Below are 18,098 nucleotides of genomic sequence, written 5' to 3'. Positions count from 1 at the left end.
TCCCAGAAGGCAAGCTAAACTTTACTTTGTGTAATACTTATAAGTTGGATTCATGAAGGTTTTAACAACATCAGTGCAGTAGGAGACATTTTCTAGGCTCACACCTCTACACCTCTACTAGGTATTTAATTCTTGTCTCTAAGGTATAATCTATTTTACATTTTAGGAGGGAACAGTGTCTTTTCAACCTTTCAATAGTGTTTCAGACAGGCTGTAAGTAAGCAGTCTGATGAGCATTACAATGAAAAGTTTTTGTACTAAGTGCTACATTAAGTTCTGGCAGCTGGGTGTATTTGTCCTATATATTGATATCAAATCAGCCAAAATAGTTAAACCCACACTGCATTCAAAATTTCGTTTCCTCCAACCCCAAACGTTTTTTCTTTCCGATTTTATAGTCTGAAGTGTAGAAAAGTACTAATTTTCCTACATGAGTTCTTGAATTTAAACACTTATGCAAATATAATGTTTAAATGTCAATCAATTTTTATCTGGCTTTATCCTAGATCTTCATGATCTAAATTTGTTGGAGTTAATACTGGATTCTTTGTGTTCATACTGGGACAAGGGCAGAATGGAAGCTGAAATCTACAGAAACCCACCCACCTTAAAACTAGCCATAACTTTCAACTCCCACCAGCAGACATTAAATAGAGCTGCTCATAGGGAAAAAAGTTTTTCTCTTTTAAGTTTTTACTTATCTTCTCCACCGGGAAATGCCAATTAATGAGAAAACAGCAATAATTATGACATCCGTGAAGGAAGAGAACCATGGAGAAAACTCCAACAATAAGTACTTGACTACAGATGTAAGTTTTTTTCTTTTCTCCTAGAGAAAGCTGAGATGCTTTGTTATACTCTACTTAGATGGAAACTTTTTAAATGTTTGCTTCTTATAACTTCAGGTTTGCAAAAACAAATACTTATAAGTCCTAATCAACACTTTTGAGGGAGGGATTTGGACTAAGAATCAACTGCTCTTATGAGGGTTCGTTATTCCAGATGTTCATTTCACTGAATGAAAAATGGAAATACAAATAGGAAAGTAAACTGACATTCATTTCTTTATTGTTTCCTTTTTGTTCTAAGAGCAGAAAATTTGCCCTCGTTTCTGTGACCCAAATTCCCTATCTTACTCCTAAAGTAAAGCATTCTTGCCGACTGTCCTCAAATATTATGCTGGAGGCTCTATGGGCCAACAGGAGGTTAGGTCTCAATGGAAAGGGAGCAGATGGAGATTTGGGTTAGTTCCTTACTTCAGGATTCTGTGCTGGAAAAGCCCCTTAACACACTGCTCTCGTCATAGTAACAGCCAGCTCCATCTGCACAGTAAGTCTTGTTTTGTTCTTCTAGTCTGAGCCAAGTTCTATCATGACTCACTCATCTTTGCTCTGAATCATTATACCCTTTGCTGAGAAAGAGGCATCAACTAACTGTGGCACTGAGGTAGTGAACCTGCGAACAGGCTTGGTGCGCTGGTATTTAAATTACAGAAGAACATGGGTTTTAACTCCAAGTAATTCTGCTGCTGGTGTCTCAGTAGTAGGTCCCACACTGGTGTTTCCAGAAACACTGAGCAATGCTATCTCACCTGTCCTGACTGGGAAGTGGAAGGTTGATATTTTTCTTTCATCATTTCCAACATATTTTATATTTTTAGTCTCATCCAGACTATTCATTTCAAGTTCTTGGTGGAAGAGGAATACTTGTCCTCTGCTTTGCTGTGACTTCTGTCTCTCACAGTACACCTTTCCCTCTTTTTATGGTTCAATTTGTGAACTCATTGTCAACAGACAGTTTCTTTTCAGGTGGGAGTCCTGATGGCCCTGAAGTTTAGAGCTCTTGCAAAATGATTGCTTTGTATTTGCTTCTGCCAGGTACCCTGGGTTTCACCAGTCCTGGGCCAATGTTACATTCATTTATTGGTTTGGAGAACACTTCACCAAATAGCTTTTATATTTGGACCACACGCCTGTATATTACGCCATGTATAGCAAAATACTGGGCCATGGATTTGTCATAAGAGGGCACCCAGCGATACTTTTCCATCACCTGCCTTAGTGGAAACACTTTTCCCAGTCCCCTTTCACTGAGGGAGTTCCCCTTCCAGGGTATCAGCTCTGTGCAGAGATCAGCTAGAGTTCCCCATCTCCGGTGGGCCCAAGACTGTCTCTCTTGTCCTTGTGGGAATTTACAAATCCCCAACACCTAGGGCTTATATCTGTATTAATAACCCTTCAACAGTGCCACACTTTAGCTTACAAGCTTACTACTGAGCCTTCATGTTTCTTGAACTCCAGAAGGCTTATATTTCAAAGAGAAATTCAAAACAGATGAAAACTGAATGAAACTCTCAGCTAGTACTTAAGCATTCTAAAAAATTCAGTATTTTCAAGATTGAGAGGCTCTTGTAGACCTGATAAAGTTCTGAGCTTCTGTGAGATGCTACTTAGCATAGTTATGTGATAATGGGGGTGGGGGGTGTCTTTAAATCCAGATAACTATATTTGGGTTGTGTGCTCAAAGATAACCTCTATATAAATCTCTACTGAAATTTTTTCTCATATAAATGACAAATTCACTACAAAAGTCTTAAGAAAAAAAGTTTGTAAATAAGATCTTAAAAAGTTTCTAAATGTTTGTTGAGCAAAATAATGAATAACTTCCTATGTCAATGTAGGACTTTTAAAAAAAAATATGTTTTTATGTTTAAACTCCAAGGGTGCCTGGGTAGCTCAGTCGGTTGGGTGGCCAACTTCGGCTCAAGTCACGATCTCGCGGTCCGTGAGTTCGAGCCCCGCGTCGGGCTCTGTGTTGACAGCCCGGCGCCTGGAGCCTGTTTCAGATTCTGTGTCTCCCTCTCTCTGACCCTCCCCCATTCATGCTCTGTCTCTCTCTGTCTCAAAAATAAATAAACGTTAAAAAAAAAAAATTAAAAAAAAATAAAACAAAATAAACTCTATGCCCAATGTGCAGCTTGAACTCATGACCCCAAGATCAAGAGTTGCATGTTCTACTGACTGAGTCAGCCAGGCACTGCTCTGACGTGTTTTTCTTTTAAATAAAAAATAAAACTCTTCTCCATAGTTATTTCAAACCTGAATATTCCATGACCAAACCTAATATAAGGAAGAGAGAGGAGTTGTGTTATATATAAATGAAAATAAAATTGGGAAGATAATCAAGTTCATCCCTGAGTCAAGTAAAACTCTAACCTGGAGGTTATTCAGAGGCTCCATTTTCATGACTGGGCCCAAGGTGTTGAGAGGCAGGGAGACATCAATGCTCTGGTTTGGCATCAGTGGTGTATGGATGGCCAGAGGAGTGCTGGGGATGACACCAAAGCTAGGAAAGAGAATGAAGAAATTCCAGAGGTTAACCAGGAGGCAGGATTTAGTCACATCTTTGGGTTTCAGTGGCTCTTTACTCCATATCAAGAAAACATATTTTTAATTTTTAAGTTTATTTATTTATTTATTTTGAGAGAGAGAGAGAGAGAGAGACAGACAGACAGACAGACAGACAGCAGGGGAGGGGCAGAGAGAATCCCAAGCAGCCTCCATGCTGTCAGCACAGAGCCTGATGTGGGGCTCAATCTCATGAATTATGAGGTCATGACCTGAGACAAAACCAAGAGTCAGACACTTAACCAACTGAGCCACCCAGATGCCCTGAAAACATAATTAAAAAAAAAAAAAAAAAAATTAAATGGAAGGAATAGCAGGAACCAAGGTGCTCAATTCTAATTTCCTCTAACACTGATTACAATATACCCCTTGTTTCCCATGAAATGGATTTGAGGAAGGAGAAAACATAAGTACAGAATTACTTTGTTAGTTTCTTATGTTTTCACACAACTAGAGGGACAGATTTAATAAGTCTCTGTTTCTCTTTTTTTTTTTTAAATATCTTTTCTTAGATAATTCTTAGGGGAAAGAACACTTAAGATTATATAAAATAAATACAGAGCTTTATTTAAGAGTCACAGGATGGCAGAAGAAACACTCTCTTTTTCCTAAACTATGCTTTAGAATATCAAAATGTAATAATAAAGTGATCCTGAGAATACACATCACTCATTTTGGTGTAACATTTGTAGATCAAAAAGCCATTCTGCTCTTATGATCTTGCTCTCATGGTCAGCAAACTCTGTCAAGAAAGCAGTATCAGGATAGAAACACGCCATCAGCCTAATCTTCTAAATGCTCTTCTTAGAAATGATATAGAAGAAACAAAGGAGGGAAAAATTCCTTACTAATCTACAGCTTCATCTTCTGCAAAATTATAAGCTAGAGAAAACCTACAAATTCCCAATTATATTAAAGTGTGGCCAAAGCACACAAGATGAGCAGAACCAGTGAGAGAAAGAAAGGTGCAGTGCAAACGCACAACGAGTTCAGAGGCAACTAGTGGTGGGTAGCAGGCCTCACATACTGATGGGAAATACCCATTCTCAGAAGAGAACCCTTCCCCCCCCATTCTGGTGCCAAGTGCTGTGAGTAGGCCAAAGATCAAACAGGAAACAACACAGAGGTGAGATGAAGAAAGAAGGTGGAAAATTCCCAGTGGGGCCTGGAGGTGATAGAGCTCAAAAAAGCAACACCTTCAGGGGCACTTGGGTGGCTCAGCTGGTTGAGCTTCCTACTTTGGCTCAGGTCATGATCTCCAGGTTTGTGAGTTCGAGTCCCACACTGGGCTTGCTGCTGTCAGGGCAGAGCCTGCTTCAGATCCTCTGTCCCTTTCTCTCTCTCTCCCCCTTCCCTGCTCATGCTCTCTTCCTCAAAAATGAATAAACATTAAGAAAAAAAAAAAAAAGCACTACCTTCTAAAGGGGAAATAGATACCTTAGAAGACAGAGGTAGAGACCAATAAGGAAATCTGTAGAGCTCAGGATTGAAATAAAAAGTATTCTTTAATAAAGTCAGGTTCTGAGAGGTAAAGGAGTTGTAGCCACACGGCAGTAAAGAGGGAGAGTCTCTGCGCAGCAAAGCCTAAAAAATGACCCTGGCTTATCTTCCTCATCTACAGGAGTCTTCTGCTAAGCTAGTCTTACAAGTTCCAACTCATTAAAAAAGGAGTATCAAAATGGTGTAAGCACAGCACACATTCAAAGACACTATTACATAAAAGTGGAAAAACAGCAGTATAAACTTCCTTATTGACAAACAAAACATACTTGAAAATGATTTGCCGCAGAAACAATGGAAATTATGAAACATTTATACAGGAAGTTAAGGGGAAAATACACTTAATAAAGCAACTGCAGCTACCAAAGGAGGACACAACAGTGAAGGAAGCACCTGGGGAAGAGATGGCCAGACAGCAGGAGAAGGTAAAGGAGAGTCAATAAAACTCAGAAAAGAATAAAAAAAATTATAACAAAGTTGCAAGATATGACTTCAATATACAAAAATCAATTCTACTTCTATATACCAGTAAGAAACAAATACTAAGATGAAAAGAATGCTATTTACGACATCAAAACCATGAAATACTTAAATCTGACAACAGATGTGCAAGAGGTATACATGAGAAATTATAAACAGTGCAGACAGACATTAAAGACGATCTAAGTAAATACATAAAACAAGCTGATGGATTAGAACTCAATACTGTTTGAAGTCAATTCTCTGCCAAATTGATCTGCATATTTACTGCACTCTCAATCAAAATCCCAGCAGGCAAAGGACCTAGAATAGCCAAAACAGTTTTGAAAAAGAACAAAGACAGTTTATAGTATCTGATTTCAAGGGTTATTATGGAAAACAAAGTTTACTTTGACTCTTACTTTTACACCATTAAAAATTATCTCAAAATGGATAACAGAAGTTAATGTAGAAGCTAAATCTAGAACATTTCTATGAAAAAAAAAAACACAGAAAGAAACCACCTTTGTAACCATGGATCAGACAAAGATTTCTTAAAAACACAAAGAGTATAAGCAATAAAAAACTTCTGCTTTTTGAAAGACAGTTAAGAAAATAAAGCCACAAAAAGTATATGCAAGACATATATCTGATAAAGGACTTGTATCTAGAATATACAAAGAACTTATACTACTTGATAATAAAACAATTAAAAAAGAAAGATCTGAGCAGATATTTCACTAAAGAAGAATGGTCAATACGCTGATGAAAAAAACTGCTCAATATCATTAGTCATTAGGGGAATGCAAAAAAAAAAAAAAAGAATTTTTTTTTTTAAAGTAGGCTTCATGCCCAGCACAGAGCCCAATGTGGGGCTTGAACTCACGACCCTGAGATCAAGACCTGAACTGAGATCAAGAGTCAGACACTCAATCGATGGGGCCAGGGGAATGAAAATTAAAATAAGAAATAAATTATATGCAAGTTACTATAAATCTGTAAGAATGGCTAAAATTGGTAAGGACATAGAATAGCTAAAATTCTCACACTTACCATATGACCCTGCAATACCACTGCTAGGTAATTCCTCAGGAAAACTGAAAACATATATCCACCAAAGTCTTGTATATGAAATAGTCAAAGCAACTTTAATCATAAAATATAAAACTGGAAACAACCCTAAATTCCACCAACTGGTAAAAGGTAAACAAATTGTGGTACACTCCTCAATGGATACCACTCAGCAATAAAATGGACAGACTACTGATACATCACAAAGCATTATCCTAAGCAAAAGAAACCAGATGGAGACGACTTCATCACTTATAAAAAATTACAGAAAAAATACAATTACAGTGCTAGGGAGAGTTACAAAGAACAAGAGACACCATGGTAAACACAGTAAGAGACATAGAGAATAAAATCACTGCCACCCATGTAGCAATCTTGCCAGAAGATCAAGTCTAAATCTGATCAAGCCTATATATCTGCCTCCAATTTACCGATGTATCAGCAAAACCTAGATTGTGGAAAACTCCACAAATAAAAATATGTAATTTCTTCTACAAATAGATTCAAGAAAAAAAGAGAGAAGAGAAACCTATAGGTCTGGAGAGACAAGACACAATCAACCAATTGGCATGTATGGGGACCTTATTAGGAACCCTGTTCAGACAAAGCAAACTGTGCAAGAACATTACACCACCATAAAAACCCACTGATTGGATGTTTAATAATATTAAAGAATTTAATGATATAAAGAAAATTTTGGTACGATAATAGCATTCGGGTTATGAATTAAAAAAAGTCATGAAATATATATATATATATATATACACACACACACACATATATATATATATATAATATTTATACAGAAGAAAAAATTAGGAAAAAAGCATTTATAAAAGATAGACAAAAAAGAGTTAATAAAAACATAGTTCTCCCAAAAGGAAAATCTAAACAATGGAACAGTATAAAAATTTAAACATATAACCCTAAAAATTTTCTTGAAGTAAAGGACTTGGATGTACACATGGAATAGGCACACCTTATTCCAGGAAAAACTGACAAAGATTGGTTAATATTGGGAATATCCTAATAAAATTATTGGACCTCAAAATTTTGGGCAGCCAGACAAAATGATGTCATCACTTACACACTAACATGGGGAAAAATGAGGCTGGCCATAGACTTTTCCACAGGAACATTCAATGACAAAAGACAAGGGAGTGAAACAAAGAATTTGAGTCAAGGACTTTCAAGGATAAAGGTCATAGTTTTAACCACAAAAGACTGTCTAATTCACAGGACTGCTGTTTACATGAGCCCCCTTTGAGGAACATACCTCAAGAAAGGACATGTCCTCAAGAAAGGACAACTTAAAAGGACTGGCAGTAAGCACAAATCCAAGCCAAAACAAAGATGGGGATAAAGATTAAAACAAAAAAAAAGGGGGGGGGGGAGTAAGTGTGTAGAAAAAAGAAAAATAAGCTCTTGGCCTCATCTCTCATCTGTCATAAATGGACTTCAAAGATGACAAATCAAGTAGTAGAATTTTAAGTATACTTCAGGTACAAAAGTAAATCCAAAGAGAGATAGTACTATTGACATTAGGCAATGTGGGGGGCAGAACAGATACAAGTTACAGTAGGAAATCAAGAGACTATCTTCACAGAAACAGGGACTAACGGAATTTTATAAAAAAAAAGAAAAAAAAGCAGAACCATCAACAAAGATATAAGGTTTTCTCAATATCAGACTTAAAAAAAAAGCAAACACAAATAGATATGAGTATGAAGATAGGCTATGCAGACTGCATTACAACAAATCTGTCCATCAGCCTTGGCTTTTAACCTGGCCAGCTCCCTGAAAATAGCTGGAAACAGAACTAACCTGAGAAAGTCTTCTCTCTAGACACTTAAGTGATTTCTAATGTGCCAACTTTCAAATCTAGGGTATAGAAGTTATTTCCAAATGCTTAGAAGTAAGTAAGACAGTCACCGATGCAAGCTGTCATCAATAAATTTTATTAAATCTGCTTTATGGGGTCCAATTACTACTTTGTTAGAAACAAGTTTGAATATCTTGCATTTATGAATCTGCCATTAAAGTCTAGCAGGCAGTTTCCTGAACCACAATATTTAATAATGAACAGTGATGCTTCAGAACTACAGGACATCAATATTTTACATTTTCATGTTCTCTCCCTTATTAAGGCAAAGCAGATTTACATTTTCATGTTCTCTTCCTTATTAAGGCAAAGCAGATTGTCAGCCTATATATTCAGCTAACAGGTATACTATCTATCAAATATCTTACATAAATCAAAGTATGTTCATTTTTCGCACCAAAATGTGGGATTTGGACAGATGTTTGTTTTGTTCACTACTTTAGCACCAGCACCTAGGAATGTCTGGCACGTAGATGCTAAACAATTATTTGTTGAATGAATAAATGGATATCAATTAAATTTTTTTTTTTTTTTTTGGTAAATGGTTTATTAAAAACATTCTAGTCCTAGAATCCTTTAAGAAGACAGTAAGTTCTGATTTCCTTATTCCATATGAATAAATTTCTCAAGAAAATTCCTCAGGGCTTCCAGAGTTGAAGCTGACAAGTGAACAGACACACAAGAGCCAGCACTCACTCTACACTCAACATTTGCCTACATGAGAGTTGTTTTTTTTTTTTAATGTTTATTTATTTTTGAGAGAGAGAGAGACAGAGACAGAGACAGAGACAGAGTACGAGCAGGGAAGGGGCAAAAAGAGCGAGATATAGAATCCAAAGCAGGCTCCAGGCTCCAAGCTGTCAGCACAAAGCCTGATGTGGGGCTTGAACCCATGAACCATGAGATCATGACCTGAGCTGGCAGTCAGCTGCTTAACCAACTGAGCCACCCAGGCGCCCTTCTGACATGCATATCTAACGTATTGTTAAATGGAACATTCTCTTGTTGGACACAAGGCACAATGCTGTTTAGTGATTGAGCCAAGGACTCAGACTTCTTACCTATTCTTGTTAAACTGGATTGCAAAATCTGTCATATGCTGCAGAGCTTTGTTGGTGAAGTTCATTTCCATATAGATGTGTCCTTGGCGGTGAGTAAATGTTCCAGAAATCTCCAACCCTTTAGCTTTTACTGCAGGCAGCCAGACCTAAAAGACAGTATAAAGCTCAATGGAACCACACAAGATTTATCTTCATGCTCTTTGTTTTGAATACATAAAGATTAAATTAAGATTTCGCTTCTTTAGGAAATTATGGTGCTTTTTATACCATAAATATCAAGTTGGATCCAAAAGGCTCCGGATAATGTCATATTTTCTGAATTTTGAGATCATCCTCAATTAAAGAACCAAACCAAACACACACACACAGTATATGAGTAACCCTGGCTACTTCTCCATTTCTGTTCAACTTGGTCATTTTACTGCTTGAGTACTGCTACCAACTGTATAGACAAGGAAAAGAAAAACTCCAATGAGTATAATGTGTTTGGTTTTTTTTATTGGCACTTTTGGTAACAGGCTTAAAAGTGAAGAAACTGAATCTACTAATGAAAATAGTATGTCTGTATCTTTGAAGACTTTTCTTTTAATCATCACCAAAACTATTATCAGTAATCTTAAGGACAAAGACCATGTCTTATGTAGATTTTTAACTCTTGCTATAGCTTCCAGTAAATAGTACTTAGATGTTGTTTAAATAATTTGAATGTCTATCCTTTCTATATAATTCATCCATAACCCACCCCTGGCCCCAGAAACCCCTGGACTGTAAGAGTTAATTAAGAAAAAAAAAAAAAAAAAAAAAAATCAGAAAATTCATGAATTGTTCTGACCACCAAAGACTAAATACCAAAGCTTCAGTGGGTAGTGAATAAACTTGGGAACATATTCGGCCACACTAAAGAAATAAAGGAGAAGAAGAAAATAAAACAAAACAACCATAAGATATTTTTCATCTATCAGAGGGTCAAAAATCCTAAAAGTCAATAACCCTTAATGGAGAATATAAGCAACCTGGCACTTTGCATTGTGCTGCTGGGAATGTAATTTGAAGTCTCCTATTAGAAGTTAAGTTGAGAATACTTATTTTATTTTTTAATGTTTATTTATTTTTTGAGAGAGAGGGAGAGAGTGCAAGTGGGGTGGGGCAGAGAGAGACAGAGAGGGCGAGAAAGAATCCTAAGCAAGCTCCACTGTCAAAACAGAGCTGGACAGGGCTCACCCCCACAAACTGTGAGACCACGACCTAAGCTAAAATCAAGAGTCAGATGCTCAATTGACTGAGCCAACCAGGCACCCCAGAGAATGTCTATTTTGATATTTATATATATATACCACACTATACATACACAAAGATGTTTGCTGCAGTGCTATAATGACAAAGAAAGAGGGAGGAGTAGGTAGGACTAAGGGAATAACCTGTATGTCCATCAACAGGGGAACGATTAAATAAATTGTGGTACATCAATACAGTGGATACAGACATTCAAAAGAATACAGCAGAGAAAAAACAAGATGGAAAACAGTATATTCCACTGACATTAGTACTGTTAAAGGACACAGACACAGGTGTATGTTCTTATAGAACACACAAAAGTTAATAGGGGCTATCTATGAGAAAGTGGGGGCAGAAAGACTTAATTTTCCATCTGTTATTTCCGCATTATTTACATTTGTCATTTGTATGTATTACTTTAATGTTAGTAAAAAAATGCATTAGATAATCTTTTAATCAACAATAAAAAGTCTATGGGATAATATCCAACACAGAAACCTCACAACAAAGCTACTGTATTGCGCCAAAACATTACAGTTCAGTTTTAAATCCTATTTTTGGCTTCTCTCTTCAGCTGCTGTGTAGATCAAGTTATGAACCCTGGAATGGACAACTGGTCTATATTTCTGTAGCAAGGATCCTCCACGAGTCAGGTGAGCAGGTAGAGAATTTAGGAAACAGAAGGCAGGTTGTCCCTCAGAAAGGCAATTATAAGAGACTGAGCCTAGCTGGATGGTACTTCACCAAAGGGTGAAGTAAGCTTCACTTACAGTGAGTTTCCCTTTTTGAATTTCAGTCTGAGCATGACATTAAGCAAGGCTGAGACTAGAAAAGCACCAATGACAGAAACCCAAATCAGCACTCTAAAAAGGTACACTAAAACCCAGGAAGGCTGCATGTGAGCAACAAGTGTAGTAGAATCCATCTGTAATACCAACTGAAACAGGGAATGGAAAGGATGACGAGTAAAAACGTTACCCCTCTAGTGTATATGTACCCCTCTAGTGTATTCTACCCTTCCTGACCCTGCTGTTGCATTGTTAACTGGATTTATACTAGACTGACATCAGCATTGACAAACCAGACAACATTTCTACACAAGAACAAAACACAAATATTCAATACTTCTAATTTTAAGTCTAATTATAAAAATGGCTAATGAGGATGCTACAGTGCTTCTTACTGCCAAATTTTAGACCACTTTTTATCTTCCTCTTAAATCCTCTAGGACAAGGGCCCAAACTTCGGATTTATTATCAGTGGAAGTAACAAAAAATGCCAAGTTATTCAGGTCTTGTTCATTACGAAAGTATTGCTTTACTTACAGCCTTAGGAGCCACATATCCACCAGGTGCCATGCCTATCCCTGTGGAGAGTTCAAACAGGTCGTTCAAACCACTGCTGACCACAGCAGGAGTAGGTGAAGGAGCGAAGGTTGCAGGCACTGATGATGGGATGAACGACTGTCCCACCTGCAGGGAAAAAGGGAAGGGGCAGGGGGGACCAGGAAGAACACATTAATAGCCCTTAACCTGTTGCTCTATATTTTAGTAGTATTGATAAAACAACAAGAATACATCATAATTATAATATTCTTAGGAGCTGAATTAGTATATTCTTTATCCTTTTAATCATCACAGTTATTTTTTCATCACTGATGATATACAAACACTCTTTAGAAGTTCTATCAAGAGAGACTAAAACAGTAGGATCAGGAACAGAGTGATCCAAGATCTTTTCTGTTTGTTTCCAATTTTAGCTTCCATGATTCTGTGCAAAAGGCCTACAGGCACCCTAACGAAGGGGGAGGCTGTTTCTATAGAAAGAAGAAGCATCCAACTTAGAAAGCAGTTCTAGTTCCACTTGGGTGCAGACAAGTCTTACTTTCCCATTTAGGCATAAATATCTGGTAGGAAACTCTCTGGGGGGAGATGGATATTCATACCCCCAAACTCAGTCACTTACGAGGAGAGTCTCCCTCTGAGTCCAGCTGACTCTCTCAAGTTCTTTGTAGATGACGCTAAAGAGTAAGAACATTCTCTAGTCAAGATGGCAGGTTCCATTTCCTTTAGCTCTTTAATGTCAGGAAGACAAAGACCTCTGTAGACACCAGAGCGCCAATCCCTAAAGATGTCCCTACACCACATGTGGTGTACACCTCCGAAGATTCCAAGTAACCCTACGCCACTTTCTACTCTTCATATGCTTCTACAGAGGTTCTGGTGTACAATGCTAGATAGCAGCGGTGGCTGGCCTGAGAATGTGTGCATAGGAAAGGCATCAAACAGGGGGCAGCGCATCCCATGGTGAAAAAAACGGATGGCACTTACTGCCGGACTTCCTCCAATGCCCCCGCCAAGGTCACTGCCAAGCTGAAAGAGAGAAGGAGAGAGAGGAGAGAGAGGTAGAGTTCATTTAGCTAAGTACTAGATGCCCATTTAGAATCTGTAAATAGCTCTACCAAGTTGCTAGGAATACATGCTATTCAACTTGACTCCCAAAGCCTAAAGAAATTCTAGATTGCAAAGAAAATATGTCCTAGGGGAACCGAGTAGTGGCATTGACGGTGTGTGGGAGTTCTGAGAAAACTTGGAAAGAAGATGGAGCTGGGACATCTCAGCGATGTTTCAGATCCAATCTTCCCACTGGGGTACATAGGCACAAACCGAAACAGGACTTAAAGAATTTACATATTCCAAGAAGCTCTATCTCCAAGGAGTAATGTTTTGAATGTGTTTTATTTTTTCCTTAAAAGGAAATTTAAGGGAGAAAAAAAAAAGAAAAGCAAAGAAAAACTAAAATGTGCTTTGATCTATAAAACCTGCTGTTCCACTGAGAAAGTGGGAACCAAACCAGTATTGAGCAATTTCAAGCTTCAAAAATTATAGGTGGAACAAGAGTGATTTTTAGAGTTTAGAACTTTCCTAAGAAAGAAAACAGCTGGGAGAGGAAGATATCCTATCTGGGGAGGAAGTAGGAAGGCATGCAATGCTTCAAATCTCTTTCACAGTTGACACTACTAAGGAGAAATGCTGTGATTTATTTGGAGATCATTTAAAAGGATGCTAACTATTGGAGAATTAGATGGACTTAATTAGCTAGGTGACAGGAAAATAATTCCACATGGTCTTAATCTGGCCTTTTCTCCCCTCAGGGCTCTGACATAATTCACCCTGAAGTCAGTCTTCCACGACAAAAGCATTAAAGAAGAACAGAAGCTGAAAATAGCTGGCATGAAGAAACACACACGCACACGCACGCACACACACGCACATGCACACACACCAGCGCTGTTTAAAAAGCAAACACCACCTTTTTTGGCTACGGTTCCACATTTGCCTCTTCCCTAGTTCTCATTGTACATTTGAAGTTCTTCTCTGAATCACCAAATGCCTTGTCTACTCTACAAAACACTGTTTCCTTTATTATCTGTCATTTAGTGGTAGAAACTTGGAAATCTTTGTGTGTGGTTATGTTAAAAAACAAAACTGTACTGGTTTTCAGGATTTGAGAAAGAGTATTTATCTTCGCAGTGAAAAAATACATGAAACAGTGTTGCCAAAATCTAAAAAATACTCTACATTGAAAAACATGTAGACATACGACAAAATTCTGTTTCTACCGTGACAGAAAAGGCAGGTGCTTCAGAACCAGCATTACTAAGCATCCTCTGCACTAAGTTACAGAGCACTTCAAACCTCAAAGAGCCATTTCTAGAACCTGGTTCCTGAAAATTACTTAATGGTTGAATACAAGCCAAAAATTAACATGTGTAAATAAATAAAAAGGTCACCACAACTAAGAATTCAAATAACTGGGAAAGTCTAAAGCAAAGAGAAAAGGTATTACACACCTGTTTTCTCCCTGGTTCTGGAATAGCACACATCTGTAGCATGACATCTGAAAACCACCTTTTATTCAAACAAACACTCCTATAATGTCAACCGGATACAAGGCACTATGGGGAATGTAAAGATGCCAGGCAGTGAGGGGAATACATAGATGAATAAAACCCAGACGTTGCAAACTGGCAGGAGAAATAGAACATGAATGCAAAACCATACAGAATATACTAAAGCAAAAAAGGTAGTACTGAAGGGAAGAGCCTCCTTTTGGCTGAAGGATAATGAAAAGCTTCAAAGAGGTGGTAATGTGGGATTATAAAAAGCAAAATGGGGGAGGTTATTTCCCAAATAGCATGAACAAAGGCTGAAAGAGCATGAATAATAGTAGGATCAAAAAGAATGAGTAGTCCAATTAGACTGAGCACAGGGTAGATATGTGTATATAAAAAAACAAAACAAAACAAAAAAACAGCCACAGAAAATAAGTTTGCAAAGGCAGGCTGATTACAGGAGGTTTATGGAATAAGATATAAACTTTTCAGGAGTACTTCAGTTGGGTTATATCAACTATGGCTTTCAAACTTAGATACACAATTCAGTCAACCACCTGTGTGTGTATAGTGGGGAGGCATTTAAAAAAACACTATGCCCGAGTTTCAGCCCCCCAACGTAGTGATTTAATTGTGCTGGGGTGGAGCCTGGGCATCAGAATTTTGAAAGGCTCTCCTAGTGATTCTAATGTACAGACAAGGTTGAAAACCAATGCCTTAAAGAATTAATATTTGGAATCAGAAAAGATTGATCCATTCAAAATTACTCTGGAGCTAACTCCTGAATAAAAAGAAAGTTACAACTTGAGCAGAAAAGAAAAAAAAACTCTTAAGAAGGATGGGATGAATGTACAATGTCTCATTTGTCCTGCTGCTTTGATCTGGTTTGACTTTCTGATGGGCTTATTATCCCTTCTTCCCCTCAACCATTCTCCTCCCCTCTGGCCAGGTGTACAATCCAAGCTTAAAAGAGCGAATTCTTTATGGACCTGGTTGGCACTTGGCAAGGAAGAAACCACACACTGGAAGAGAAACAGTGGTTTTATCCAATATGCTAAATTCAATAAAAGACATTGATAAAAGGCACTCACTGGTGGTATTATTTCCAAAGGAAATAAAGCCCATTTACAGCCCTTATTTTCTTAGATTTCATTCTTATTATCTTTGAGTGTTATATGAACATTATCTTAGCCAGATAAGATCTGAATGTACTCTCCCCACCACACTGCTTGTCAATTTTATTCAAAACCATTAAAGAAACTGAAAAGCAATTCCAATACTCCCATGTTTATGTTCAATATATCAGATACAACACAGCTTCAACCCAGAATCAGGAAATCTGATCTTAAGAGACAGGACCCAAAGGGTATCAAGAGACACATAGCCAAATATGTAAAGGTTCACCTAACAGTACTGTTATGTCCAGAGAGCAAAGGGAAAGGATAGCTTCAATACGTTTTCTGACTAGCGAAACTGTAACCTACTCAGACTTTATTCAGCATCTTTCCTTTTGACTGAAAAAGTTCCTAGGGGAGGTTATCATCCTCTTCTTGGAAAACATGACAAAGGTGATAGCACAGTCATGGGCAGGAGTGACTAATAAAGAGATGTCAGCAAGGATGGGAGCCAATTACCCAGTGAGTGGCCTCTCTTATCTACAGTGACAAGCAGGATGATTGCAAATATTAAGAAAAAGAAGCTGGAAAACTGAATAAAACTCAGAAAAGTTCTCATGTTGGCCTCAACTAGCCATCAACCATTTCAGTTCAGTTGTTGGTATTATCTGGAGTCAGACTAGATTCATCTTAGTCCGGCTATACTTATCAGGTTGGGTACAAAATCAGCCAAACTAGGACTTGTAAAAATTTAGTAATATCTGTTATCCAGTGAGCTGGTGGGAGCCGAGTGAAAGGGTTAGGTGTGCAGGGCATGGCTTTAATCCCCATCTCAGGTGTCTAGATACTGTGTTTTAAGTGTCTCTTGGAGCTAACCACTTCCCACAGTTCCCAGAATTGTCTTACTACAGTTGCCATTTTCTCCATGAAGGAAATAATGCCAGCTAAACCAGGATAGATGAAGATGAAGAAAGGAGAAGTGCCAATGTTGGCAAAACAATATTTCAAATGTTGAAAAGTGAGAATTTTCTGAAAGGTCTGAAGCTGATACCCAAGTCCAAATGGTGGTATGGTTAGTGAACCAAGCCACAGTGGTTTGGTTCCCCCCGTCCCCCATCTAAATCATAGTTGGCGGTAGTCATTAAATGGCACTGAAAATAATATTAACATTTGGCCACTGCTAATACTGGCCACTTTACCATCCCTAAAGTAGTGCTGAACTGGGCTCAGTTCATGCTGAACTATATAATAATGTATCCTTGCAATGTTAACTGGATGGAAAGCAATGAGTTCATGGTGATTTACTGTAACTTATGGGCTAAAGGGATTTCAGCATTGTTACATGATCTCTGCAACAGAACCAGGTTGAGCCAAAAGTTTTAGCTGAGTCTGCCCACAACTCTAGTTCAGCTAGATACCAAAAGAAAACACCCTCATCCAATGGCAAAATGCTAAATAGCAGAAATACAGAGGGAGAACTCAGGACTAAGGTTCTAAAGGCAACAAGTCTACCCAACTCCAAGAAAAGAAAAGAAGTCTTTTTATAAAAGGGTTATCAGGGGCCCCTGGGTGACTTGAGTGTCTGACTTTGGCTCAGGTCATGATCTCATGGTTCATGGGTTCGAGCCCCGCATCGGGCTCTGTGCTAACAACTAGGAGCCTGGAGCCTGCTTCCGATTCTGTCTCCCTCTCTTCTCTGCCCCTTCCCTGCTCACACTCTGTCTCTGTCTCTCTCTCTCTCTCTCTCTCTCTCAAAAATAAATAAATATTAAAAAAAAAAAGGGTTATCAGCTGAGATGGCTACCAAGTAGATGAAAGAAAGAAAGAAAGAAAGAAAGAAAGAAAGAAAGAAAGAAAGAAAGAGAAAAAGTTCCACAAATAATGATCACAATGGCCAATCTTGGTTAGCTCCTTTCAGGTATGTGTATCTGGCCAGTCCAAAATATACTGACCTCTTCTAAACCTGTGGTGCTGAGCGTCTCAAGACATTCTCTTAATTAGAAGTGCAGATCTTAAGCTCACAAATTTCTTTGCTTCTGTCTAGAGTTATTACCTTTTTCATTTAATGCTTTTCAGAACTGATTTAATTAAAGGGAGTCTAAAGGAATGCTTACTGATAGCTCTGTTATTATTAAGGAGTCAAAACAGAATGATGTAAAAATAGCATACAGTGACTTCCATCACAAATAATAAAATTTGTACCAAAATCCTATTGGTGTTAAAAACATTAGTCTATGTTTTTCCTATTAGGGTTTTAGATTTTAGAAGGCACACAACATCTCCTAGGTAAAAGTAGGTAAAAGTGTAATTTTCAGCTGTTTGGCTGCAAATATTAATTTGATCTTCAAAAAGCTATTCAGAAAAGTATCATAAAATACAACTAAAATTGGTGAAAAGGATCTGTAACCATGCAAAAGCTATTAAACAAACTTG

General features: G+C 37.8%; 1 protein-coding gene across 3 annotated transcripts in view; it reads right to left on the bottom strand.

Moving 5' to 3' along the window:
• AP2B1 (adaptor related protein complex 2 subunit beta 1) overlaps positions 1-18,098 on the bottom strand; it is a 129,059-nt gene that overhangs the window by 34,439 nt on the left and 76,522 nt on the right. For 2 of the 3 annotated variants that reach the window (XM_047832225.1, XM_047832226.1), the window contains exons 15-18: positions 12,986-13,027; positions 11,981-12,127; positions 9,381-9,526; positions 3,216-3,345 (exon numbers count right to left, since the gene is read on the bottom strand). In XM_047832225.1, the coding sequence (XP_047688181.1) occupies positions 3,216-3,345; positions 9,381-9,526; positions 11,981-12,127; positions 12,986-13,027 (465 nt within the window). The remainder of the gene's footprint in view (positions 1-3,215; positions 3,346-9,380; positions 9,527-11,980; positions 12,128-12,985; positions 13,028-18,098) is intronic. The other variant, XM_047832227.1, reaches the window with a different exon arrangement.

This window comes from Prionailurus viverrinus, chromosome E1 (assembly GCF_022837055.1).
Source record: "Prionailurus viverrinus isolate Anna chromosome E1, UM_Priviv_1.0, whole genome shotgun sequence".
Lineage (NCBI taxonomy): Eukaryota > Metazoa > Chordata > Mammalia > Carnivora > Felidae > Prionailurus > Prionailurus viverrinus.
This window is presented reverse-complemented; position numbering and strand designations above follow the sequence as displayed.